The 27,525-nt window shown below is 33.0% G+C and overlaps 1 protein-coding gene across 2 annotated transcripts in view; it reads left to right on the forward strand.

Annotated features, from left to right (window-relative positions):
* Window positions 1-23,555, forward strand: part of LOC136032218 (progestin and adipoQ receptor family member 3-like) — a 56,863-nt gene extending 33,308 nt beyond the window's left edge. For both annotated transcript variants that reach the window (XM_065712431.1, XM_065712430.1), the window contains exons 5-7: window positions 7,032-7,229; window positions 10,690-10,780; window positions 20,139-23,555. In XM_065712431.1, coding sequence (XP_065568503.1) covers window positions 7,032-7,229; window positions 10,690-10,780; window positions 20,139-20,281 — 432 coding nt within the window. In that variant the 3' untranslated portion in view covers window positions 20,282-23,555. The remainder of the gene's footprint in view (window positions 1-7,031; window positions 7,230-10,689; window positions 10,781-20,138) is intronic.
* Window positions 23,556-27,525: the final 3,970 nt, after the last annotated feature.

Here is a 27,525-nt window from a genome sequence, read left to right on the forward strand (position 1 = left end):
CATTAAAAAAGCCAACTTTTCGATATTAAGCGTTCAAGATCTAGAAATGACTGCGCAAGTTCCAAATGATGCAGATTATTATAAGAACAACAAATGAAAGCTACTGTTACAGCTGGTAACATGCTGAAAACTCATCATAGCAGCCAGCTACCTAAGGCTGACACGGCTAAAGATGATCTGACTCAGCCCATTCTGTTCCAAGCGTCACTCTCTACCTCCTCCAGTGAAATTCCCGCTTTCTTTAAATGTTTTCTTATCGCTTCGTCCCACACCGTATAAGGACATCCTGATTTTTTTTGGTCCAAGCTGTATTGTCAAAATATAGATTTTTATTTTGTCCCAACGCCATTCATCCGTAATACTTTACCCAACTTTTTTAGCCTTTCCTTGGCTATAGCCCTAGATAATGGTACCAGAGCACATTTATACTAATGTTTATTGTTTGACATTCAGTTGTTTTGAAGAGTACCCAAACAGTCGTTAGATAGCTGATTTGGAAAGCCTCTTTCATTTATTCTTCAACTTTTCGAAGTTCAATGTTTTAGATTCCGAAACATCGGCGCTTGTAGAGTAATGCCTGGCCACTGACATTATCGTAGCTTTTAGTAGCTCTTTTTTAAGATTTATTTCACAATTCTTCCAACCTTTGTTCAGCAGCGCCGTGTGCATTGGCTTCTTTGCTTCGTACACCTTCAATGCCTCCATCTTTCTTACTAATGATAGTATGTAGGCAAATAAATCCATCTAATTGGTATCTTTTTTAACCTAACATCACCTCTTCATCTTTATTTATTCTTATCCAAGTGACATACTCTTCTTTGCATTAGTTTTCAGACCTAATTTCACAGCATGAACTCTTAAATCCTCCCAAAATTAACCCTGGAAGGCGTAGAAATAGTCAATTAACTTAAAAACGAACAAATAACGAACTTAGGGAGAACAAGAAATAGACTTAAAACAGGCAAAAATTTCTACCAACAGGATTAGGGCAACCGCCCTCTAAATATTCTAAGGGTCAGACCATCATTTACGCTGCTTAATGAATCATATTGTTCGGTCAATTTTTTTTTTGTAAGTAGTATCCCTGTATGCAGTTTAAACGCAGAGGTATCCTATCACTTTAAGCGCACAAGTATCATATTACTTTAAGCGCACAGTACCCCATCATTCCTACGACATACATGGTGTTATCGTAACATTCCGGTTGATAAGGGAAATTCTTGGCAATGCCTGCCAGATATTTTTTCTGAAACATCACCACGAAAACAGGCGCAGAGTACCTTATTATTCCTAGAACACAAATAATGTTATCACGATTTTCGGTTGATAAGAAAAATTCTTCGAAACATTATTATCTGAGTTTCGTTTTGAAAGTATGTCATTCAATAAGTGACGTGAGTTTGAAGTGACGTGATGTCTAATAAACAAAGTTTTGCTATGGATTCTAATTTAAAATTCGATGAGACCTCTTTGTACTCTAATGGTATCGAGCCTATTATTGAATATAGATTATTGATAGTTGATTATGACCACGATGTGCCAGGTATCATTATTGTAATGTAATAGTCCTGAGCATGTTTTTCTATTACCGAGCTTGCGCATGAGTTTGGGCCCCCACTTTTCCATCCAGGACCCAATGCCCCCACCAGGATCCCGAGTCCTCGTTAAGGTCCCCAAATCCTCTTTTAGGATCCCAATGCAACCCCTAAGTTTTTGCCCAAATAATGTTTTCAACAAAAGTTTTCAACTTTTTTCAACGCAATTTTTCAGGAACATAATTTTTTGGACTATTTTTTTTACTTAGAATTATTTTAGGACACTGATAATTTCTTGTTATGTTTCTAAGAATTTCAAGAACGACGCGTTATCTGGTATTGCGTAATTATTCATGTTGTTACTGGAACAAAACAATATATCCTCTTACAACCCTCACATCTGGTCATTTGAGACATTGATACCGTGGAAGCCCATACTCCGATGTACTATTGGAGTTGCTAGCACCTTTTTGGCATCATTCACAAAATATGCCTCCTGGTTTTTGAAATTTCATGGTATATTTCCGAGAATTTCAAGAACTATGAATTATGTGATATTGTGTATTCATTCATATTGTCAGTGAAACAATATAATACATCCTGGGACAACCCTAACATCTGTTCTTTTGGGTTAACAGCTGAGTCAGAAACATTTTTAGCTTCTAAGCAGTTTTCTTTTGATTTTATGAAGTTTATGGGTTTTTTTGGACTTAAAAAAGTTGTTGTTTGTACCTTTTGTAAAAAAAATTTTGACGTAAAATTTTTTGGGACACCGATAATTTCCTGATATGTTTCCGAGAATTTCAAGAATGATGCATTATCCGGCATCGCGTAATTATTTTGTTGTCATTGAAACAATAGAACACATCCTATGACAGCCCTCACATGTGGTCATTTGAGACATGGATACTGTTGCAGCCCATGCTTCGATGTGCTATTGGAGTTGCTAGCACCTTTTTGGCATCATTCAAAGGATATGCATCCTGGTTTCTGAGAATTCTATGGCATGTTTCTGATAATTCCAAGAATGATGTATTACCTAATATTGTATAATCATTCATGTAGTCAGTGAAACAATGCAATACATCTTGTAACAACCATATGATACATTATTTGACAGCCCTCACATCTAGTCTTTTGAGACAGAGATAATAATAATAGATGGTAATAAGCTTACAAAAGCTATGGATGTCAGGTGATTGATTTTTCTAACGATAATTTCGACAGGATCTGTGACTGTCATCATCAGGTTAAATTCAAGTTTCCTGCCAGAAAGTAAAATCACTAAATAAATAAAACTAAAAACACTGAACAACACTAATCATGAACCGAATCTGGAATTATTGTTGTGCCATGGCCCGAATTTTGGTAGAGGCATTGATGGCTGCTGTCCTAGTAGATCTTAAAGAGGTTGGGCCTTTAGGAAAGGGGGGGGGAGCTTTTTGTAAGTTTTCAATTTATGGGTGACGGGTTTCCAAATTCCGCTAATGTGAAACTCACCATTGTTTTTATTGATGGCTGGTTTATTTTTAGCAATTTCCAAAGCTTCTCTGATTTTTTGCTTTAAGAGTTGTGGGACAATAGCAATAAGTTGGGCTTGGTCAAACTTAATGGAGTGGGAAGGGTTTTCAAAGATATGATGGGCCAATGCAGAAAAATTTTCTTCTTCCTTTAGCTTTGGCTTTTTAAGGCAGGGATCAATGGAATCAGCATGTTCTTCTAATCGGTGATGTAGAGGTCTCATGGTACGACCTATATCAGTATCACCACAGCTACACGTAATCTCATATACCCCTGGTGGATCTGAAGTAATCTTGTCCTTCCCTTTGTTCAAGAAGGAGGAGATAGTCCTTACAGAGGGAAAAAACACCCTAAAGCCAAGCTTTCTGAGTTTGGAGCTTAAAATGTCAGTAATGCCCTTGATATAAGGTAATGACAAAAACGGTTTATCATCTTTGCTCCTAAGATTGAATATATATATATATATATATATATATATATATATATATATATATATATATATATATATATATATATATATATATATATATATATATATATACTAGCTGTTGGGGTGGTGCTTCGCGCCACCCCAACGCCTAGTTGGTGGGGGCACTTCGCACCCCCCAAGCCCCCCCCCCCCCGTCGCGCGTAAGTCGTTACGCGCCATATTAGTTACGCGCCATTGTAGTTGTGTCCCTATGTCCCACCCGTGAATATAGATAGATATATTTATATTTTTTAACTACGTAAAACTTGCGAATACACAACATTCTTTGCTGTCCCATTGTCTGTGCATATAAATAGATTGTCAGGTTTACCGACTCTTGAACATGCAACATATAATGGTCCATGGGAAAACAATCCGTATTCAGATCTATACTTCATGATTCTAATGATTGCCCTTGAGCTTTGTTGATGGTGATTGCTAATCGACGATTTCCTGTGTCGCCGTCGTCATTTATACATCCCCCTGTGCCCCCCGGCGTCCCCGTTGTAGTTGTGTCCCTGTGTCCCGGTCGTCATTTATATTCCATGTGTCCCGGTCGTCATTTGTGTCCCGGTGTCCCAGTCTTTGATTCCTCTTTGAGGGTTCCGGGCGTCATTTATATTTCTTGTGTCCCGGTGTCCCGGTCGTCATTTGTGTCCCGATGTCCCGGTCTGTATATACATTCGTTTTTGAATTGGTCTTTTTTTAGGTTTTAGTTTTTACCTTTTTTTAGTTTTTTTAGTTATACCTCATGATTCCAATGATTGCCCTTGAGCTTTGTTGATGGCGATTGCTAATCGAACATTCCCTGTGTCCCCGTCGTCATTTATATATCCCCTTGTGCCCCCCGGCGTCCCCGTTGTAGTTGTGTCCCTGTGTCCCGGTCGTCATTTATATTCCCTGTGTGCCGGTCGTCATTTGTATCCCGGTGTCCCGGTCTGTATATACATTAGTTTTTTTAGTTTTGTTTTTCTCCTTTATTTTTCATTTTTTCCATTTTTTCTTTTTTTTTCTTTTTTAGTTTTTTTTAGTTTTTTAGCTTTTTTAGTTTTTTTTATTAGTTTTTAGTTTTTTTCTCTTTAGTTTTTTTGTAGTTTTTACCTTTTTTTAGTTTTTTTTTAGTTTTTTTTTTTTACTTATGTCCTGGTCGTCATTTATACTCCCTGTGTCCCGGTCGTCATTTGTGTCCCGGTGCTTTGTTGATGGTGATTGCTAATCGAACATTCCTTGTGTCCCGGTCGCTTTCTCTTTGAGTGTCGTCATTTATATTCCCTACTAGCTGTTGGGGTGGCGCTTCGCGCCACCCCAACACCTAGTTGGTGGGGGCGCTTCGCGCCCCCCCCAAGCCCCCCCGCGCGCGTAAGTCGTTACGCGCCATAATAGTTACGCGCCATTGTAGTTGTGTCCCTATGTCCCACCTGTGAATATAGATATATATATATATATATATGGTTTTAACTACGTAAAACTTGCGAATATACAACATTCTTTGCTGTCCCATTGTCTTTGCATATAAATAGATTGTCAGGTTATCCCCCTGTTTCCCCCGGTGTCCCCGTTGTAGTTGTGTCCCTGTGTCCCGGTCGTCATTTATATTCCCTGTGTCCCGGGTCCCGGTCATCATTTGTATCCCGGTGTCCCGGTCTGTATATACATTCGTTTTTTAGTTTTGTTTTTCTCCTTTATTTTTTTCCTTTTTTTTTCTTTTTTAGCTTATTTAGATTTTTAGATTTTTTAGTTTTTTTTATTAGTTTTTAGTTTTTATTTCTTTTTAGTTTTTTTGTCCCGGTCGTCATTTATATCCCCCTGTTTCCCCCGGTGTCCCCGTTGTAGTTGTGTCCCTGTGTCCCGGTCGTTATTTATTTTTTAGTTTTTTACCTTTTTTTAGTTTTTTTAGTTTTTTAGCTTTTTTATTTTTTTATTAGTTTTTAGTTTTTTTGTAGTTTTTGCCTTTTTTTTAGTTTTTTTAGTTTTTTAGCTTTTTTATTAGTTTTTAGTTTTTTTTGTAGTTTTTGCCTTTTTTTAGTTTTTTTAGTTTTTTAGCTTTTTTATTTTTTTTATTAGTTTTTAGTTTTTTTTTGTAGTTTTTGCCTTTTTTTTAGTTTTTTCAGTTTTGACGTCACCTGATCCAGTTTTTTCAGGTGACGTCACCTGATCCACGATCCACAGATCCACAGACAACTTATTTTTATATATATAGATAGTTTTTTTTTTTTTACTTATGTCCTGGTCGTCATTTATACTCCCTGTGTCCCGGTGCTTTGTTGATTGCTAATCGAACATTCCTTTTGTCCTGGTCGCTTTCTCTTTGAGTGTCGTCATTTATTAGTTTTTTCCTTTTTTTTTTAGTTTTTTATTGGTTTTTACCTTTATTTTAGCTTATTTTTCAGTTTTTTCCTTTTTTTTAGTTTTTTTTTATTTTTTATTTTTTTTAGTTTTTTACCTTTTTTAGTTTTTTTAGTTTTTTTAGTTTTTTAGCTTTTTTACTTTTTTTATTAGTTTTTAGTTTTTTTTTGTAGTTTTTGCCTTTTTTTAGTTTTTTCAGTTTTTTTTTTAGTTTTTTATTGGTTTTTACCTTTATAGTTTTTTTAGTTTTTTAGCTTTTTTATTTTTTTTATTAGTTTTTAGTTTTTTTTTGTAGTTTTTGCCTTTTTTTAGTTTTTTCAGTTTTGACGTCACCTAATCCAGTTTTTTCAGGTGACGTCACCTGACACATCCATCCACACATCCATCCACACATCCACAGACAGACAACTTATTTTTATATATATAGATAGATGTGCCGGTGTCCCGGTCGTCATTTGTGTCCCGATGTCCCGGTCTATAATTTCTTCAGTCGAAAACATGACGTCAGTCAACACACAAACATGCCGTCACCCGACAGACAGAGCCACACACACACAGACAACTTATTTATATATATATAGATATAGATATATATTTATATATACATATATATATATATATATATATATATATATATATATATATATATATATATATATATATATATGTATATATATATATATATATATATATATATATATATATATATATATATATATATGTATATATATACATATATATATATTTATATATATATATATATATATATATATATATATATATATATATATATATATATATATATATATATATATATATATATATATATATATATATATATATATATATATATATATATATATATGTATATATATATATATATATATATATATATATATATATATATATATATATATATATATATATATATATATGTATATATATATATGTATATATATATATAGTATATATACATATGGTTCCTTAGATCACACTTTTTCTACTTGTGGTAATTCTAGAGCTAATGTTAATGTAATAATAAGAATAAACTGTGTAATTACGGACTTATCGTACGAATTCCTTTGGCATAGTTTCAGCTTCTTTTCCAAAATCTACAAGATTCATAGACCCATAGAAGTTATATTTTGTTTTTCTTTTAGTACTGGATGGCTTTCTACCTATTTATGTCCACCTTAATGTACGCTGTGTCCATGTCAGTTCAGATGCTACCAATGTTCCTCGACAAGAAGTTTGACAAGATCAGGACGCTTGTCTTTTTTTCTTGGGCTGTCTCGGGAACCATACCTCTCTGCCATTGGGCAGTCAATAATGGAGGCTTTCTTGAGCCCTTAGTTTTGGTATTTATAATTTGTTTTCATAAAACCTTTTTTTTACAGCTGTATTACATAGTTCTTAGTAATGACCACTTGTAACAGGGGACGAAACGGGAGTTGCGGCAGGGGAAAGGCAAGAGGAATCTATTGGCTCCTAAAAACGTTTGTTCTATTATGAACTTCACAGCGTTCAAAAAATTTACATGTAGTTACAACAAACTTATGTCCCGAACGTAATACGTAAGATTTTCTATTTTATGGAATAAGTACTAGTTGAAACGAGAAACCACTGTATTAAGTGTACATTAAACTTACTTGACAACGGGCAAGGATAAACCTAAGCCACAAACTTTAACACACAAAATATTTGTAAGACATAATGGACAATTCCAATTTGACAATGAATCTATAAACTGTATTTTATATCATTACCTTTGACTTAGCACCAGTAATGGAACGAAAAAAAATTATTTGTCATTTTTAACGGCAAAAATTTAAAAGATAAAGTCAGTTTTAACTCTCCCTTTTGATTGGCTAGAGCTAGAATGAGCCCACTGCATACAATTATGTCATTAAAGCCCGAGACAGCCGTTTTTTTTTGTTTTTGTTTTTTTTTTACCTCGGTCATTCCTTTCTTTGCCATAAATTAATATGGTACCACTTAAATACGGAACTAATGTTTTAAGGTTGTTTAATTATGGAGCAGCCGGATGGCATAAATTATATATATATATTAAATTATATATATATATATATATATATATATATATATATATATATATATATATATATAATTGCAAACGATAATTTGCAAAACGGAATTTGCGGTTAGAAGACAGTTCGAACATCTAACGCAAATTGCATCGAAAAAATGTTTAAGGTACAAAATGAAGCAGGAAGGTATCTATGGTTAATACACATCCAACAACAAGCATCACTACAAACTTCAAATGAAAATTATGAACAACGATTTCTGTGGTTACAGGATATACAGCAAAATCTATTGTTTAGAGACAAGCAATAGCTAGGATCACATTGAGTCGTAAACAAAATCTGCAGTTAAGAGAGAAGCAAAAGCGAGAACTCGTAAGCTCGACCCCCTAGAGATGGCCATTTTTATATTATTTTTCCTCTTAATTATATTTTTCATTTTAAGTAAGAAAAATAAGTGGCATAATAAATAAGCAACAAAAATGCAAAACAATGGGATCGAGTAGAAAAAATAGTTTCCACTGGATATAATGCTCCTAAGCTCAACCCCCTACTGATGACCCTTTTATACTATTTTTCTTTTTAATTATATTTTTACTTTTAAGTAAGAACAGTAAGTGACATAATAAGTAAGCAACAAAAACACAAAAAATGGGATCGAAAATAAAAAATAGTTTGCACTGGATATAATGCTCCCAAGGTCGACCCCCTACTGATGACCATTTTTATAGTACTTTTCCCTAGAAAGAAAAATAAGTCGCATAAGAAGTAAGCAACAAAACACAAAAAAAATGGGATCGAGTAGAAAAAATACGTTCCACTGGATGTAATGTTCCTAAGCTCGACTCCCCTACTGATGATCCTTTTTATAGTATTTTCCCTTTTAATTATATTTTTTATTTTAAGGAAGAAAAATAAATGGCATAATAAGTAAGCAACAAAAACTAAAAAAATGGGAACGAGTAGAAAAAATAGTTTCCACTGGATATAATTCTCCTAAGCTCAACCCCCTACTGATGACCATTTTATAGTATTTTTCCTTTTAATTATATTTTTCCTTTTAAGAAAGAAAAAAAGTGGCATAATAAGTAAGCAACGAAAACACAAAAAGGGAATCGAGAAGAAATAATAGTTTCCAGTGGATATAATGCTCCTAAGGTCGAACCCTACTGATGCCCATTTTTATAGTGCTTTTCCCTAGATAGAAACATAAGTCGCATAAGAAGTAAGCAACAAAAACGCAAAAAATGGGATCGAGTAGAAAAAATAATTTCCACTGGACACAACGCTCCTAAACTCGACTCCCTTACTGATGACCCTTTTTATAGTATTTTTCCTTTTAATTTTATTTTTTATTTCAAGTAAGAAAAATTAATGGCATAATAATTAAGCAACAAAATCGCAGAAAAACGGGATCGAGTAGAAAAAAAAGTTTCCACTGGATATAATGCTCCTAAGCTCAACCCCCTACTGATGGCCCTTTTACAGTATTTTTCCTTTTAATTATATTTTTCCTTTTAAGTAAGAAAAATAAGTGGCATAATAAGTAAGCAACAAAAAAACAAAAACGGGATCGAGAAGAAAAAATAGTTTCTACTGGATATAGTGCTCCCAAGGTCGACCCCTTACTGATGGCCATTTTTATAGTACTTTTCCTTAGATAGAAAAATAAGTCGCATAAGAAGTAAGCAAGAAAAACGCAAAAAAATGGCACTAGAAAAAATAGTTTCCACTGGATATATTGCTCCTAAGCTCGACTCCCCTACTGATGACCCTTTTTGTAGTATTTTTCCTTTTAATTATATTCTTTATTTTAAGTTAGAAAAATAAATGGCATAATAAGTAAGCAACAAAAACGCAAAAAATGGGATCGAGTAAAAAAATAGTTTCCACTGGAAATAATGCTCCCAAGGTCGACCCCCTACTGATGACCATTTTTATTGTATTTTTCCTTTTGATTATATTTTTATTTTAAGTAAGAAAAATAAATGGCATAATAAGTAAGTAACAAAAACGCAAAATAATGGGATCGAGTAGAAAAAATAGTTTCCACTGGATATGCTGCTCCTAAGCTCGACTCCCCCACTGATGACCCTTTTTATAGTATTTTTCCTTTTAATTATATTTTTCATTTTAAGTAATAAAAATAAATGGCATAATGAGTAAGCAATAAACACGCAAAAAATTGGATCGAGTTGAATAAATAGTTTCCACTGGATAGAACAAAATTCTTTTTCTTGCTTAGCTTACAAGTTCACATTAAAGTTCTTCAAGTTGCATTTCTTTTCCTAGTAAATTATATTGGTGACTATCAACAATTGTTAGTAAAAATAACGCTTACGAAAGAAAGAGAGAGCGAAAGATAAAGAGAGAGGGAGAATTAGAGAGAGAGAGAGAGAGGAGAGAGAGAGGGGGATGCGCCAAAAGTGCAAACGTTATGCTGCAAAGTAGAAATACCCATTGCATTTTAATTTATATCGAATGTTCACTAACAAAAATTCAAAAAGCTGCCAGAAGTTTTTTTTCATTGGAATTTTAATGCCTCAAAACAAGCCGAAAAAGGTCGTTTACAGTCATTGAGTGCATTGACACTATATTATGTGGAGGTCAATGGAAAATTACATATCTCATCAAAATCCTGCCCGTGTGAAAACGTTGGCCAATCTTATAAAAACTGCGTGGTAAGCAATCTTAATTTAGTGTATCATACTTGTGCCCCTAACGAAGATATGTCTGCCTTAAACGTTAAGTAGTTTTTTTCTTTTTTTTTCAGGCAATAATCGGCAGGATTGGTATGATGTACTTACTGTGTGGTGTCGCATTGTTCTTTTACTTAACAAAGTTCCCTGAATGTATATTTCCAGGTATGTTCGAAACATTCTTAATTTTGATCAAAATCACCTTCAGTGTAGTAAATAGTGGGCCAAAAAATTTTGATCTCTTTAGCCATCTGATGAAGAACAAAAGCACGGGCGAAGGGTACTTTTGAATCACTTTTTCCTCAAAATAATCTCCAGATATTTGCTATTAAATAATATTTTTCTATATTTTTGCATATTTTACCTGGTTTTTGAGATCTTCATCCCCACCCCCAGAATGTGAGTCCTCAAAATATGTTTTTATGTATTATATATACACACACATATACACACACACACACACACACACATATATATATATATATATATATATATATATATATATATATATATATATATAAAATTGAAGGTGACACCTATGGTGCTTCCGGCTTTGCTTGACAAAATTTGCTTTATTTTCGTTTAATTTGACTCGTGTGATTTATTAGGAAAAAAACTTTTATATTTATTAAACGAGTATTACGTTGCTCGGACATAAGAAATTAGATATATTATATAAATACCGGTAAAAATCAAAGGTACTTAACCTAGCAATACATCAACACTTAATAGCTTGTAAAAAGTATTGCAAAATTCTTAATGCCAATAGCCGAATATGCGTTTTCATTTTGAGAATATGCTCTTGCTGCAATGGATAAACAGAATCAGTGACAGATTATTCAGAAGTATATTGCTGAGGAAGTACCCCAAGGAAGCTCAGGGTAATTACCTACTTTGGTGGATAAGTAACATTAACTTTTTTTCTGGTGCAAGAATCTAACCCACTAGAGGGGACAGTGTTTGAAAGAAAGGAACGGGGAAGGATATTAAATTTATTAGATTTATAGCCAAAACAGTTATTTTTTCTATTTACACTTAAATTGATTTTGAACTAAAGGAACCTCATAAAATTCATTGTGCAACTTTTTCTTCTTATTTGCTTGTAATTTTGCTATGTATTGGTCTTTAGACATATACTTTTTTTTATTCAGGTTTAGAACAAGGCCTTGTAGGCTCTTTCTCTTCTAAATGATATATCTATCTTAGAGATACTGATTTTTATTGCTTAAATAAAATTAAATTAAATAGATTTGATTAAATAAAACTAGTTTTTTTCAAATGAAAGTAAAGCGTGACATTACAACTTAGAAGAAAAGGCAATTATTCCGTATATGATGGAGTTGTCGCCTATCAGCCTCCCCCCACTCCGTAAGTTAAAGTCTTACTGTGTTTTAAAAATAATTCTTATATAAATTCAATAGCCTTTAGGTTTGAGCAGTCGTTCTTGAGGATTGCGACACGGTCAAACTTTAATTACATATCTCAGCAAAAGTACGAACTTCCGGGAATTCAAGAGTAACAGCTACCATAACACACGTCTTTAGGGTTGAGAAACCCCATGCCTTCTCAAGACCAGAACATAATTTGCACTTCACTAAAAAAATTACAAATGAATGTGCATTGTCAGTTTAATACACATATGCTGATATTTATTTCTTAAAGTCTTAATAGTTTTTAATTTATTAGAGTTAAAGAAGTTGGAACATTTAAAATGTATTTTTTTCAGTGGAGTTTGAGTTTGACAGGGTTATTTATTGTTATTTCTGTTTGTTTTGGGTTTCATTTATTTAGTGATTGTGATTTGTAGTAGGTTTACATTAGGTAGATTATTTTATCTTACTTCTCCTCATTTTTGATTTAATGAAGTTCTTTACTTTTGTCAAAGAAACTTTTTTGTGAAAAAAGTCTTTAAAGTCAATAATTGTTGATTATTTATTAATATAGTCTTTTCTTGAAAAAAAGAAAATAACATTTTTTTTCTGTAAGAATCAATACTTTGACTTACTATTTGTATGTTAGAGAAACTGTTCAACAGTTTTTAAGAACACACACTCTTTTGAAATTTTCACACATGTATTATTGTTTAATTTAGTTTTATACTTCCTCTAGTCGATCTGAAAAATAAAATTTAATACCTTTCCCAAAACTTTTTATCCATGCTCTTTGACAACCTGGACACACTTATACTCTTTTAATTTAGTTAAATTATAAGAGCAGAAGCAGTAATAGTAGTAGCTCTGAATGTTTCTGATTAATACCCTTAGTCATTTTTGAGATATTGCTGAGGTGTTTTATTGGCAACCAGTATACGCACAGTACCTTTTGATTTAGTTCTAACACAACATTTAGTTTTAAAGCATAATGGCTAAATTGCATAGCTGTGGGGCTGTCTCACAATTTTAATGGGAAGTGTTTGGAAAATTATGAGCTAAGAAGGAGAGCTACTTGTTCTCCTTCTTAATGACTGCAATATTACTAGGATGTTATTTAATGTCTTCTTATTGACAATGATACTACTAGCTGTCATGGAGCACTGCTGCCTATTACATTGCTTATACGTCATTTTAAAAACCTGTATCGCATGATCTTTTCGTTTCATTGAAGCTTCTCCTAAAAGTTCCCTAAAAGTTTCACCTGGATACCCTTAGTCTCATTAGTCAAAATAACAAATAGTAGGAAAAGCTAACACATTGTGTCTTCTGTAGAGTTCAAAATCCACGATAATATACCCTGAAAGTTCTAACTTAATCATGTAAGCCGTTCTTGAGATATTGCTTTGTCACCCTTTTGACAATCTACATGCTCATAGTTGGTTTTGATTTAGTTTAACATCCGCCTAAATGTTCCTTGGGAGCTTCACCTTAATGCCTTTAATTTGTGTAGTAGTAATAGTCGTAGTAGCATAAGTAGCAGTATGCACATAGCATCTTTGGTTTCTTCAACGTTCCCTTCAATACGCAATGAATATTTTAATTTAATACCATCAACCGTTCCTGAAGCATTGCTGACACGAACTCTTGACAACCACACAACCGTATTGTGTGGGCATAGCGAGTTTCAATACTGCCCAATATTTTCGCCTTAATACACTTGGTATTAGAAGCAGTAGCAGTAGCACCGGTAGTAATAGCAGCAGTAGTAGCACCGGTAGTAATAGCAGTAGTAGTAGTAGTAGCAGCAGAATTAATAGTTATAGCCTTAGCTTTAGTAGCAGTATTAGCATTAGGAGTAGTAATAGCAGGAGCAGAAGTAGTAGGAGTACAAGCAATAGCATTATAATGCAAATATTGTCTTTTGGTTGGTTCAATATCCCCCCACAAAAAGCCCTGTAAGTTTCAACTTCACACAAAATTGTTCCTAAGACATTGCTGATATGTCCTGATGACAATCTGTATACAGACAGCCTGTTATAATTCAGCTCACCTTCCCTCCTAAAAACTACCTGAAAATTTCACCTTCATACCATTAGGCATAGTTGCAATAGTAGTCACACTAGTTGTATTAGTAGTACCTAGTACTAGTTGTATTAGTACTAGTACTAGTTGTATTAGTAGTATATTAGTTGTAGTAATAGTATTAATAGTAATAGCACTAGTACTAGTATCACCGGTAGTATTAAAATATTGCATTTAGGTCAGTTGAACATCCCTCTCATCAAGTCCTGGGAGTTTCAAGTTAATGTGAATAGCCATCGCTTTGACATTAACGATATGTCCTTTTGATAACGTTTATATTAATACATTTTTGAAATTTTCATATTAATGCTCTTAGTTGCGTATAGAGTAGTTGCACAACACAAGTAGTTGCAATAGAAGTGGTAGTTGGAATAATGGTATGCTAATAGCAGTAGTAGAACTGGTAAATGTATCAGCAGTAGTAGTAGTATTAGTTGCAGCGCGCACATTTTGCCTTCTGCAATTGATCTTCCCCTTAAAGCATTCTCTGAAAGTTCCAACTTAATGCCTAAATCTATTCTTGAGATACGCCCTTTTGACAATCTGAATGCGCATGTTGTCTTTTGATTTAGTTCAAATTAGTAGTGGCATGCACATATTAACTTTTTGTCAATTAATTTTCTCCTTCAGCATTCTTTGAAAGTTCCAACTTAATGCCCAAAACGCCCTTTGACAATGTGCGTACACATATTGTGTATTGATTTAGTTCAAAATCCTCCTGGATATTCTGTCAAATTTTCACATTCGTGCATTTAGCCTACACTTAGCCTCACGTTTATACGCATACGCGTAGTCTTGATCATACTAGAATTTCGATCAGATGCGTTTGAGAAATGAGGGCTTCAGGGTGGGGGAATGTAGTCTCGCTCTGTCACTTTTGACTCTTAGAAGGAAACTAAAACTTTCAAGTTCCAATCAAATGAGCCTCGTCTAACTTTTATACGACCATCCCTTCCATCAGAACCTTATATGCCCGCGGGGCATAATTTATAACTCTTGCTCCCAGGCTCTGTGGGTTTGTTTTAACCCGAAGGCCTTGATATATGATCGTTTTCCTATTTTCAATAAAACTACAATATCAAAATTTCTATTGGATGTATTTGGAAAAAAGAGAACGTTCAGGGGGGGGGGGCTAGTTGCCCTCAGATCACTTTTGACTCTTAACTAAGGCCTTAAGAACTTCTGACTTCCAATCGCAAGATCCCCCTCCAAAGCTTATACAACCATCCCTTCCCTTAAAATGTTACATATTAATGGTGGAGAACTAGCATAACTTATAGTCCTTGCGCTGAAGGGGGGCCCCCCAAAGACATAATTGAAGGAACTTTCAACTATGTGCAATAAAATGTCTGCCTCAAAAGTTTTAATTGGACGTGTTTGATTGGAGCTAGGAGGAGGGTGGCTGGTTGCCCTCCAATCACTTTTGAGTCTTGAAAAGGGCACTAGTACTTCTGCTTTTCCAATGGAACGAGCCCCTTTCAAAGTTTCTACAATAACTCCTTCTATACTTTAGTTTCTACCTGGACTCGATTTCGTCTTTTCTAATACCAAAGGGGTTTGACGGTTAATAACACTACTATTTGTAAAATTAGATTGTTAGAAGTTGTTCAAATTCTTAAGGGTCAGTAAAGAGAGATTGAGTAATATGAATTCCTGAACATTTGGCTCTTAATATCAATTTGCCAGTGTTAAGATCATGGAGATGGTAAAACGATATGAATAGATGGATGTAAAATAGATAGAAGTAAAATAGATAGATGTAAATAATGGTAAATAGATGGAAAAATAGATGGTAGATAGCTTCAGCAATTTCTGAAAGATGAAAACCTTGTGCCCTAAAAATTCAAGAAATTCTAAAAATCTCTGTCAAAAAACTTAGTCTGACTCCGAGTTTTTCAGCAAAATCTAACACTGAAATTTTACAAAATCTGGCCAATATTACTTTTTTGACTGTGTGGTTTAAGTAATAGTCGTACAATTATAGATGGGGTTTTTCACACCAACAGTATTTAGAACCAAGCAAGAGCCATTCACAAGAAGAGCAAGCCCGAGTCACTGATTAGACCAAGTTATCCCGCCTCACAAATCTTAGTTTTTATTCACATACTATCGATATAATTTGCTACATACAGTTTCTTAATGTAGGCCTATAGCTTGCAGTGTGGCTGTTAATGCTAATTTTTCTATATATATATATATATATATATATATATATATATATATATATATATATATATATATATATATATATATATATATATATATATATATATATATATATATATATATATATATATATATATATATATATGTATGTATATGTATATATATATATATATATATATATATATATATATATATATTATATATATATATATATTATATATGTATATATATGTATATATATATATATATATATATATATATATATATATATATATATATATATATATATATATATATATATATATATATACATATATATACATATATAATATATATAATATATATATATATATATATATATATATATATATATATATATATATATATATATATATATATATACATATACATACATATATATATATATATATATATATATATATATATATATATATATATATATATATATATATATATATATATATATATACATATATATATATGATATATATATATATATATATATATATATATATATATATATATATATATATATATATATATATATATATATATATATATATATATATATATATATATTCACAGGTGGGACACAGGGACACAACTACAATGGCGCGTAGCTAATATGGTGCGTAACGACTTACGCGTGGGGGGGGGGGCTTGGGGGGGCGGGAAGCACAACTCCAACAGCTAGTATAATTTATTTATATATAAAAAACAAAAACAAAACAAACAAACTGTCTTGTAGCAAAAACAAATACGGAATTCCACATTTATGTAGATAGTAGCTTGAAACTTCTACTGTAGGGTTTTCTGATACGCTAAATCTGATGGTGGGACTTAAGTTAACATTCAAGGACTTTTAAGGGGTGTTCCACTTATTTTCTAAAATAAGACCAATAAGATAAACTTTTGGTGGGTAAGTCTAAACTTAATGGAACTTATATATTTAAATCAGCATTAAAAATGCAGTTCTTTTGATGTAACTATTGTTATAAAAATTCAGTTTTTTAGAGTTTCGGTTACTATTGAGCCGGGTTGCTCCTTACTACAGTTCGATACCACGAACTGTTTGATACCTGAAAAGCATAATTTCCTTTTTATGCTATTTTTAAAACTGTAATTTTTGGAGCAAAACTGTATTTTCATCAGTGTTGTCATGTTGAACCATCAAATAAGTAAACTAGTGCCTTATCTGCCGGTATTAAAACATTATTAGTAATCTTAAAACACTGACAGTTTTCCCAAAGACAACTACACCGTCAAAGGATTAAACAAATAAAAAACAAGTATTTTCAACTGAGAGTAAGGAGAAATATTAAAACCTAAAACGAACAGAAATTATTATTTATATAAAGGGGATTGCTCTGGCTCTTCACGCTAAAGTTTTTTTCAGTAATTTAAAAAAAACTTTTTATTATTCTAATTAAGCGATCCTTGTGTTTCAGGAGTAGTTCTTAAAAAATTGGGACAGAATTCAAATTTTAGTGCAAAGAGCGAAGTGCTCCTTACTTTCAGTTGAAAAAAAACTTGTTCTTTTTATTTAATTTTTGATTATCATATTAAATAATACCAGGAATTATTGCTCCACCTCCACGGAAAAATCCCTACTCCCTACGGATATATTTTCAAGACAATTGGATTCTGGTGAAAAATTATCACGGGCAATTACCCTTAACATCCCCACGCGTAAAAATGAATCGGGAAAGAGAAATCAAGACATAAGAAGAGTTTCGTATAGGAATTCTGGCCCGAGGAATTTCCCAAGAGTAAAATTTCCCCTGAAAACTCACCCCCTGGAAACTTCCCTCGCCATAGAAAATCCTCCCCATGAAAATCCCCCTAACAGACAGTTTGTCTCCCCCCACCCAAAAAATGTATGCATAATTCCCAATTACCAATACTATACGTAAACAATGGGCAAATTTTATAGCTTAAAGATCTTTCCCCAAGGTCTATGGACGGGGGGTCAAGATATCTCCAACAACATTGTTAATCGGCCTTTAAACTATGCAGTACAAAATGGCTATCTCAAAAATTTTGATCAGATGATTTTGAGAAAAAAGGAGCTTGGGAGGGGGCTTATATGCCGTCAAATGTTTTGGTCACTTAAAAAGGGCACTATAAATTTTAATTCTGTTTTAATGAGCCCTGTGTCGATATTCTTATACAATTATGTCCATGGGATCAGCCCAGGGAAAAAAATAGATCTACGTTGCATGGGCAACGTGAGGTGCCGAAGCCGAAACGTTTGTTCGGCTTCGCCAAGCAAAGAGTTGCGAGAGCAACACTTTGGTTTTGTTTCCTCGCTTCGATTAAACGCTGAAGTTGTTAATCTGTAAGGATCTTAAAATAAACAAGTCCCCTACATGTTTTACCACTGGAACCTCATTGGTCTTATCATCAAATACACCGGAAAAAAAAACAGGTACACTAACTAGCAAAAGTTGTAAACCCCTCATTTCTTAAGATGATAACAGCTGACTGTTGCTTAAAACTCCTCTATATGTCTCACAATTGGTATGGGTCTATTTTTGGTTTCAGTGTATACCTTACTACTGAAGGCTCATCAGGAGCTATCGACTGCCGTCGAAAAAAAATTATCTGTCTTAGTTCAAAAGTTGACTTTCTTGCCGTAGGCCAAGTTTCTAACGTCTTCACTTAGAAAGGAGCAAAGGATAAACTCTAGGCCGAATAACTGCGGCATATATTTAACACTTATAGATTTTAGTCCATCTTCGATTTGAAACTGGTGCCTGCCTGCTCGCCTGCTACAACAGAGCTTTCCCCTCGAAAGCAGAAACATGGTTTGATGAAACAAAAGCTTGACCGCATAACTTCAGATAGTTCTCTCTGACATAGGCTATAAAACTCCACTTCAAATCACATACTATAGACTCTGGCTCAAGGACAAGCAAAAACCATCCTTATTGGACCCAGGCAAGAGTATCATGAAGCTTTCCAAAATGCAAAGTCTTGTTCATCAATCCGGCCTAAGGTCCACACTTTCCGTAAAAACCGCTGATGCTTGACCCTTACCACTTTCTAGGAATAAGCTGAAGTCGGGGTGCTAGGAAGAAAAACAAGCGACAAAACCAAAGTGTTGCTCTCGCAACACAATAAAGACGCATCCGTCATCTTTCTTCGTGCAAAAAAAATACGAAATTCCACAGTTTTGCAGATAGGAACTTGAAACCTCTACAGAAGGATTTCATGATACGTTGAATCTGATGGTGTAATTTTCATTATGAATTTATGAGTTTTAAGGTTTTTTTCCCTTTTATCAAAAATCAAACAAATGTTTCTCAAGCTCGTAGCCTTATATATTTGAAATGAGCATAATGAGCTGATTCTTTTAACATATCTTCAAGCATCAAAATCGTTTTTTGAGTTTCGGCTACTATTGAGCCGGTTCACTACTTAATTACATTTCGTTGCCTTCTTAAGCTCTTTGATGCCATTTGTTTTATCCCACATTTTGCTGGCTTTCCACCCACTCTTTCTTTTTTTTAACTTTTCCACCAGCTAGAACCGAAAACTCTTAAATTACATATGGAGGTCCTTTTCATTAAAAATTGAAGTCCTTTTTTTATATTTAAAAACAATCGTGGTTTTGCAGCTTTACACAAATCCGAATTCATTTTCGTTTACTTTGAGCTGCAATATTGAATTTTACGATGATTTTTTCTGCTGGGATTTTACCATAATTATACCAATTTATAATAATCTAACCAAAATATCAATATTATTTGGAATAATTGTCAGTAAGAATAACCAGCCAGCCGCAAATATCGTAAAAAGATTTGGAAATCACTTTGTCAGAATGTCAAAAATGTCTACTACACATTAAGTTATTTTAGGAGGAAATATTTATTTTACAGGAAAAGTCGACTTTGTTGGGTCGTCACACCAGTGGTGGCATATTTGGATTGTGACTGCGTTTTACCATTGGCACAACTCCGTAATCCAGTTTATTTCATTAAGGATGGATAACGGTTGTTTTGAATACTTACTTCTCCAATAACCATTGCTTGGATCTACAGACTATGAAATTTTAGATCTTTGATGACTCTGGGCACTTTTCTATTTGTTTTTACTGTGATCCGTATTATATTTAAATTGTTAGTGAACTTTCCTGCTTCTACAATGTTGCCTACCTGACTAGTGTTTTTATACGTATTTATCTGAAATCAGGATTCTCTTTGTAAGTGTTGCAGTGCCTGTGTTAGTAGCTTCATTTCGGAATAACCAAGAGAATTTTGCAAAAAAAAAGGAAATAGAAAAAATTGAGCAGATAAAAAAAAATCTGACAGTATTCACTGCTTCGACAGCTGTTTTTCACGTCATCTGATATAAAAACTTTTCATGTTAGCGAATGTTTGTTTTACTTCTGTTGGAAATGAGAATTGAAATATTTGGGGCTATCTTATCAGCTTCAAATAAATAAAAGCTTTCCGTTTTTATTCTTGTAAAAACAATTCTTTTTGCATGATTTTATAGACGTATATCATCACTGCTGTGCCTGAAGGTCGTATCTAGAATTTTAAGCGTCTCAGACAGTTGTCATAAGCCCGTTTACTTAAAAGATGAGTCACTTAAATGGGTTTACTTAAAACGGGTTTACTTAAAAGCTCTTCTTAAAAGATGGGTCAGCACAGTTGTGGTTCTGGCCTCGCTTGCACCCGGGCCAAAATCTAGATTACCGTTCTTCCTGTCGCCCAAAAATTTTTTGGCCAGTTTTAACCAAAATTTTAATTTGTTAACAATGTCGTTTTCTTCCAGCATTACTGTTTTCCTTTTTATTACAAGACTAATGCAAAATATCATAGAAAACATTAAAATTAATTAAACTCAGTCTATTTATTTTTATTTTCAAGGAATGGTGATGAAAATATGGAATAGTTGAAAATTTTAGATTGAATTTGACTATACTTACTGCCAGCGATGCCCTGTACCTTATGTTAATAAAAATATAATTTCAAAAATTTAAAAATTTAAATAACCATTAGCTTAAGTTTCTGTGCTGGGATAAGTAACGCCCTACCCCCCTAAAATTGCCTCTGGGTCAGGATTATTGTGTCTCTTCAATAACATGTTCAGTGCGCTGCCCTGCTCATCCTCCCTCTGAGACAACTTACCCAACAGTTTTTGATAATCATGCCAGATGTATGAAAATTTCAGATGCAGTTACGATATTCATAAAAAAATCTCTTTTAGTTTCAGGAATTATTTCTAGAAAGACTTCCAATATTTTCAGTTCCAGTCAAACATGTCAGCTATAGTTTACTTAACAACAATGATTAATATTTTTTCTTTTTTTATTTCGGAAACTTAAACCATTTTCTGTTTAAACCTTTCTTAAGAGCCCCTACAAAATTTTTAGCTTAAGAGCCCCTACAAAATGTAAATTCTGCCGATACGCAAGTCTACTGAAATACAAAAATAAGATTTTTGTAATGTGTTAAATTATTTGTATATTATTTATCCTTTACGGGTAAATTTTTATTTTGATTGATCCATTCCATTTGCTTTCAATACTTGTATTGATTTGCTAGCAAAAACATGAACAGGCCAGTCAATTCACCTTTTAACACTGACTCCAAAAAGCCAATTTACTCCAGTACCCTCCCCCTCCCCGTTTGAGTTTACGAGGGTAGTGATTAGTACATTTTCGATCAGCGTAGAGGTGCATCGAGTTACATGTTTGTTTTTTAGCATTGTTCACAGATTGTTCGAAACATCTAAAAATTTACCCCTTTGTGATTTGACAGCAGTTTCCAAAATTTTCTGTTGTGCTTCACTAGACATTAATGCTTTGGTTCGTTCAGTGTCTAACCTAACGTGGTAAAAAGGAAAGCATGTACGATAACTGGATATCTAGCGACATAAAAAACAGCGATAAATAATGTCGAACTTTGCTTTTCTATGTCAAGTTGTTTTTGGCGTAGAATTGTGAAGTTAAACTGTTTTCCTATTTCTGTATTTGACAGTACAAGATCGTGTCGCTTTGAAATAAAACTGGTGATTGAAATGTAAACTGCCCAATGAAACGTAATCTGTCCAAAACTTAAATTATTTTGTCTTTTGTGCTGTTTTATACTATACCTCTTCTTTTTATTGCCAGTCACATGTCCCTAGTCGATTTTATGGATAATGTCTTTTTAAAGCAAATTAAGCATCAAAATCTCTTAAAATTCAAAATTTGCAAGAAGAATCCCATAGAAATTTTTACGAATCTGGTGTAATGAAAGTATACTTATTTTATTTATTTTTTTTAATATCAAATCCAATCAGATTTTGAATCTATAATATAAAAACAGTGTAGATTGAATGATTAGAAATTAACAATAGACAATATAAATGAATATGTTGACCTTTTAGTTACAAATTTTAATTAAAAGGAGGATGCAGGTAATTACAAGTAAAACAAAATTCTAAATGGAGCATTTAGTACTTTTTTTTAACTTTCAAGTTATAGCTGAAATATTCCCTTCAAATTATTCTTTGACTTTAAGGTTCACTTAGTGTATATTATGCCTGTATACAAAGATAAAATAAACAACATGATCAAATTTTTTGTTCGATAAATAGTTGAAGTTTTTGCTCAATAACGCTAAAATATTTTTTTTTTCTGGATTCTAGCATTCTATGTTGTTGTGCAGGATGTGAAAGATTCTTTTATTTACGCATACTGGAATTACAAATGAGTGAAAGCATATCAAGTGCTTAAAATAATAATATAGGTTTATTTGTTATATTTCAGTATTATATTTTATCAATTGAAATATTATAGTTTGAAATCATGCGCATTTTCGCCGCTTTGATATTATCGTATTACACTGGTGAATGAGGTCACTTTTAAAATGGCTCCCCAGGGAGAGAAATCTTCCCCTAAAGACTTAGTGGCTTTATTGCTTATTATAGAAAATCTTAAAAGGTGTATAAATAAATACGTCATAGAATAGCATCATATTGTTGAAATACCTTTTGTGGGTCTATAAACATTTATGCTATTTCTATATTATGTATATATTGCGTGACTGAATAGTAATTATTAGTTTTTACTTATTTAACTTTCCCTTTTTTTACTTCGACGTTTTATGTGAGTTTTTATTTTATGTGCGCTGTGTTTAATTTTTTACTCCATTTCAAGCGTATATACTGCCGATGTTTGCCAGTATCATTTTTTTCCAAATCTGTATTGATTACTTTTACATGAGCTTCTTTATATCGATTGATTGCTTTGTTGAATGTATTATTTTGGTATAATATTTTTACAATAAACTTCTTCGTAAAAACCTTTGATTACAAGTTGTACTTAGTTGCATCAGTTTTTTTTCTAATGGAAGACAGAGAGATCTTGTTCTTAAAATACTAGTATTGCTACTGGAAATATATTATACAAATTATTGCTTTACCAGATGATTGGCTATATCAAATTAATGTAACTGCTCAAATAATATAAGTAGTTGATCAAGAATAATATTATAGCTTGTTCTTGCTTGCTATTTTATATTTTCTTGTAGCCAATAAAAATCCTTTTACAACCTAGCTACTGATGAATTGAAACAAAAACAGCTTACCACGTTAAGAATTAAACTGTGACGTTCCAAGCCTCAGTAAGAAGATAAGTTACAAAACAGTTAGAGTTTTGAATTAATTTTAACCAGATTTATCCGGCCGCAGCTTCTTTTGTACCAAAAATATCAATTTTCTTACATTTATTAAAAACAATGATTATTTGTGTTTTATCTTGTGTTATTTGTGCTTTAACTGATGGGTCAAGAGCTGCACAAATTCACATTGGATTATCTTCTAAAGCGAATATTATAGAAGAGCAGAAAAAAAGCCTATCAGGTGGTCCATCTAGGTCGTCAAATAACCTAACTAAGTGCGTCAATTGACCCTATGAGAGTAATAAGTTTTAACACCAAGGGCTTAAAATATCCCTTTATGCGATGTTTGGAACAGATGGCGCTGTCAAACCTTCAGATCTTATCCTATATTTTCACACTTCTCAGATAATTCCCTAAATACACTTGCTAAGCTATTCTCAAATCGGGTATCAGCAGGAGCAGTTTATGTTCAGCCATGCTTTGGTTCTATTGATTTATATTCGTCAACCTACACTCCCTTTGAAAACAGCTTAGAAACAGTTTTTTGCCAGTATCCTGAAATTTTAAAAATGTCAGTGCGTCATTTAGGCATGACAATAACAATAATTAAAAGTGTTTTTGGCAGGCAATTGCCTGAATACATTCAGCCAATGGCGTCAATTAGAGAATGAGACCTTTTTTGCTACCATCTAGATTAAAAAAAATCATTTGTTGGTATTTTCACTGAATCATTCCCCCCCCCACCCTATTTTCTTGAATTGATGCCACTACATTCAGGCAAGATTTGTCAATCGTTTTGTTGCATTTAACACATGTTGAAGTTAGAGAAAATACCGAGGTACATTTGAGATAATGACTGAAGAGTATGGGTAACTTATAAAAGTGGAAACTAGTCCTAGTATCGACTGAAAAACAGTCAACGCCATCTTGAGTTTGGTGATACTTGGTATTTTTTCAGTGTAATAATAAGAATAATTTTATTTAATTAGTGCAATTGGTGAAATTAGGGTAGGAATAAGTGTCTGAAATCAGTTCCTGGCTGACAAATGACTACAGACTTTCAAAAAATGACTTATGTTGCCATATGCTGGATGGCGTTGATGGTTTTTTTCTGTCGATACTAGAGCTAGTTTCCACTCCTGTAAATTACCCATACTGTTTGATAATGACAGTAGCAAAATCGGTGGGACTACCTGGTGGTCCAAATGATTCCCATTGAAATTTAACCTGTATTAATTACAGCACCAAGAGTTTGTTGAATTTTTCTTATCTTAGTTGCTGAACGGGAGTAAGCTATTTCCAGAATAACAGGACCTTTATAGGGATGCGAATAATGTAAGGAACTTATCGGCAAATGCCATCGGTCGATTTAATGTGGGTTTGTTTGTTTGGTTATTAATATTATATTCTATCAACCAAAACCTTATAGTGTGAAAATATGCGCGTTTTTGCTGCTTTATTATCATATCACACTGGTGAATGTGATCATTCATAAAATGACACTTCATATAGGCATAATTTTCTCCCATATCCTTATTAACTTTGCTGTTTTATTACACAGAACTTTAAGATTAATAAACACAAATCATAAACATGAACACAAAACAAAACAAATGTATCTCTCTGTATACTACTAACAGTAAAACTACTCCTTCTCTAGCGACTATTGCCAATACTGATGATATGGAAATGAACATCTGAGGAAATATTAAGGAAATACAACTAAATCAAACATACTGTTTGCATACAAATTGTAAAAAGGGCGTATTCGAACGGCATGCCGCACCAAGATGAAACTTCCTGGGTATCACGAGGGGAATGTAACTGGTCAAAAGGCAACATGTGTATGCTATTACTGCAATTAATTACAACTTTTACTGTTACTACTAATGCAATACCATTACAGTTAACACTGCTTGTACTATTATCACTACTAACTAAGACTAAATTCATACATACATACCACTACAAACTAATTACATGCAGGTTGTCAAAAGGGTGCATCTCAAGCATGGTATTGGGCATTAAGTTGGAACTTTCAGAGAATGCTTAAATGGGAAGATCGATTCACTAAAACGCAATATGTTTATGCTACTACTAATACTACTATCACTACTACTTTTACTGCCACTACTACAACTGCTACCACAAATAAACTACTCTAACTACTACTTCAATTGTAATAGCTCGCAAGGCAAAGAGTACTAAGATGAAAAGGGCGGCAAAATATGGTCAAAAGGGCCCATCAGCAATATTTTTGGAACGGCTTACCGTATTAAGATGAAACTTCCAGGGTATGTGTGGGCTGTTTAACTAGAGTAAAACAGTTCAAAATAGGGATGATACCTTTTTATTGACAGTGAATAGATATAAAATTATTTAACTGGATATTTCGAACACATATACAGTTTTCTATATTATGGAACACCCATAAGAGACACGCAAATGTTATAAATCAACAAGATTTTCTTCATCAATGTAAAAAGAAAAGGATTTTGCCACCTTCAATAAAATTCAATCTACATTTAGGCACTTTTAAAGGAAAAAAGTTTGAACGAGGTCTACAATTCAAGACTTTAAATCATCTGATTAAAGATAAAAGGAGAAAAAGAGCTTTATTAGTGAAAGATAAACTTTTCCTGGAAAATATTATTTAAAAAAAGGTGAGTGCAAGTGATTTTTATTTAATTCATCAAACAGCAAGAAATCATTTCAATCATGACTTTCACCTTTCCAGAGAAATATTACTTAAAAAGTTTTCAAAATTATCTGAAAATAAAGCCGTAATACCTTCGTCAACTCTTGGACCAGGTATAATTAATTTTTCATCAAGGACCTTAACGTTACAAGAAAAGTCCGTATTAGAAAAAGGTCCAAAAATTTGTTTTAAAACTAGTAAAGTCCCAGTAGAAGAAATTATCTCTTCAATAGAAACATCTTTACATAGAAACCCCATCCTAATCAAAGATGTTAGCCTAGTAAGAGCTTCTACAGTTAAAGCCCTGTCAGAGTTTGCTTTAAAACCAGAAATCCCTAACAATTCTTTCAAAAACATGAAGATTCTTAATAATTTAAGAAGGGATGAATCTATTATTATTACAAAAGCAGACAAGGGTAACACTTTAGTGGTAATGGACACCAAGGACTACGATTCAAAATTAAACGCTTTACTGAAAGATGAAAAAACGTACAAACAACTTTCTTTTGACCCGACGGACTCATACACAGAGTTTTACTCCTGATGATGAACACTGTATATGTGTTCGAAATATCGAGTTAAATAATTTTATACCTATTCACTGTCAATAAAAAGGTATCATCCCTATTTTGAACTGTTTTACTTTCGTCATGGAAAGGCAGTGATGTCTTCGAAGTTATCTATGTTTAACTAGCCGAAAGGCAACACATACATGCCACTACTGCTGTAAATACTGTTGCTTCTACTATTAAGGCTAAGCGTATGAAGGTGAAAATTTGGGAGACTATTGAGGAGAGATTCGAAATAAATCAAGATACGCTATGTGTATGCAGATTTTCAAAAGGGCATATCTCAGGAATGGATTTGGGTATTAAGTTTGAACTTTCAGAGATTGCTTAAAGGAGAAAATCAATCGACCATAAGGTAATATATGCACGCTACTGCTATAATTAC

This window comes from Artemia franciscana, chromosome 10, assembly GCF_032884065.1.
Source record: "Artemia franciscana chromosome 10, ASM3288406v1, whole genome shotgun sequence".
Lineage (NCBI taxonomy): Eukaryota > Metazoa > Arthropoda > Branchiopoda > Anostraca > Artemiidae > Artemia > Artemia franciscana.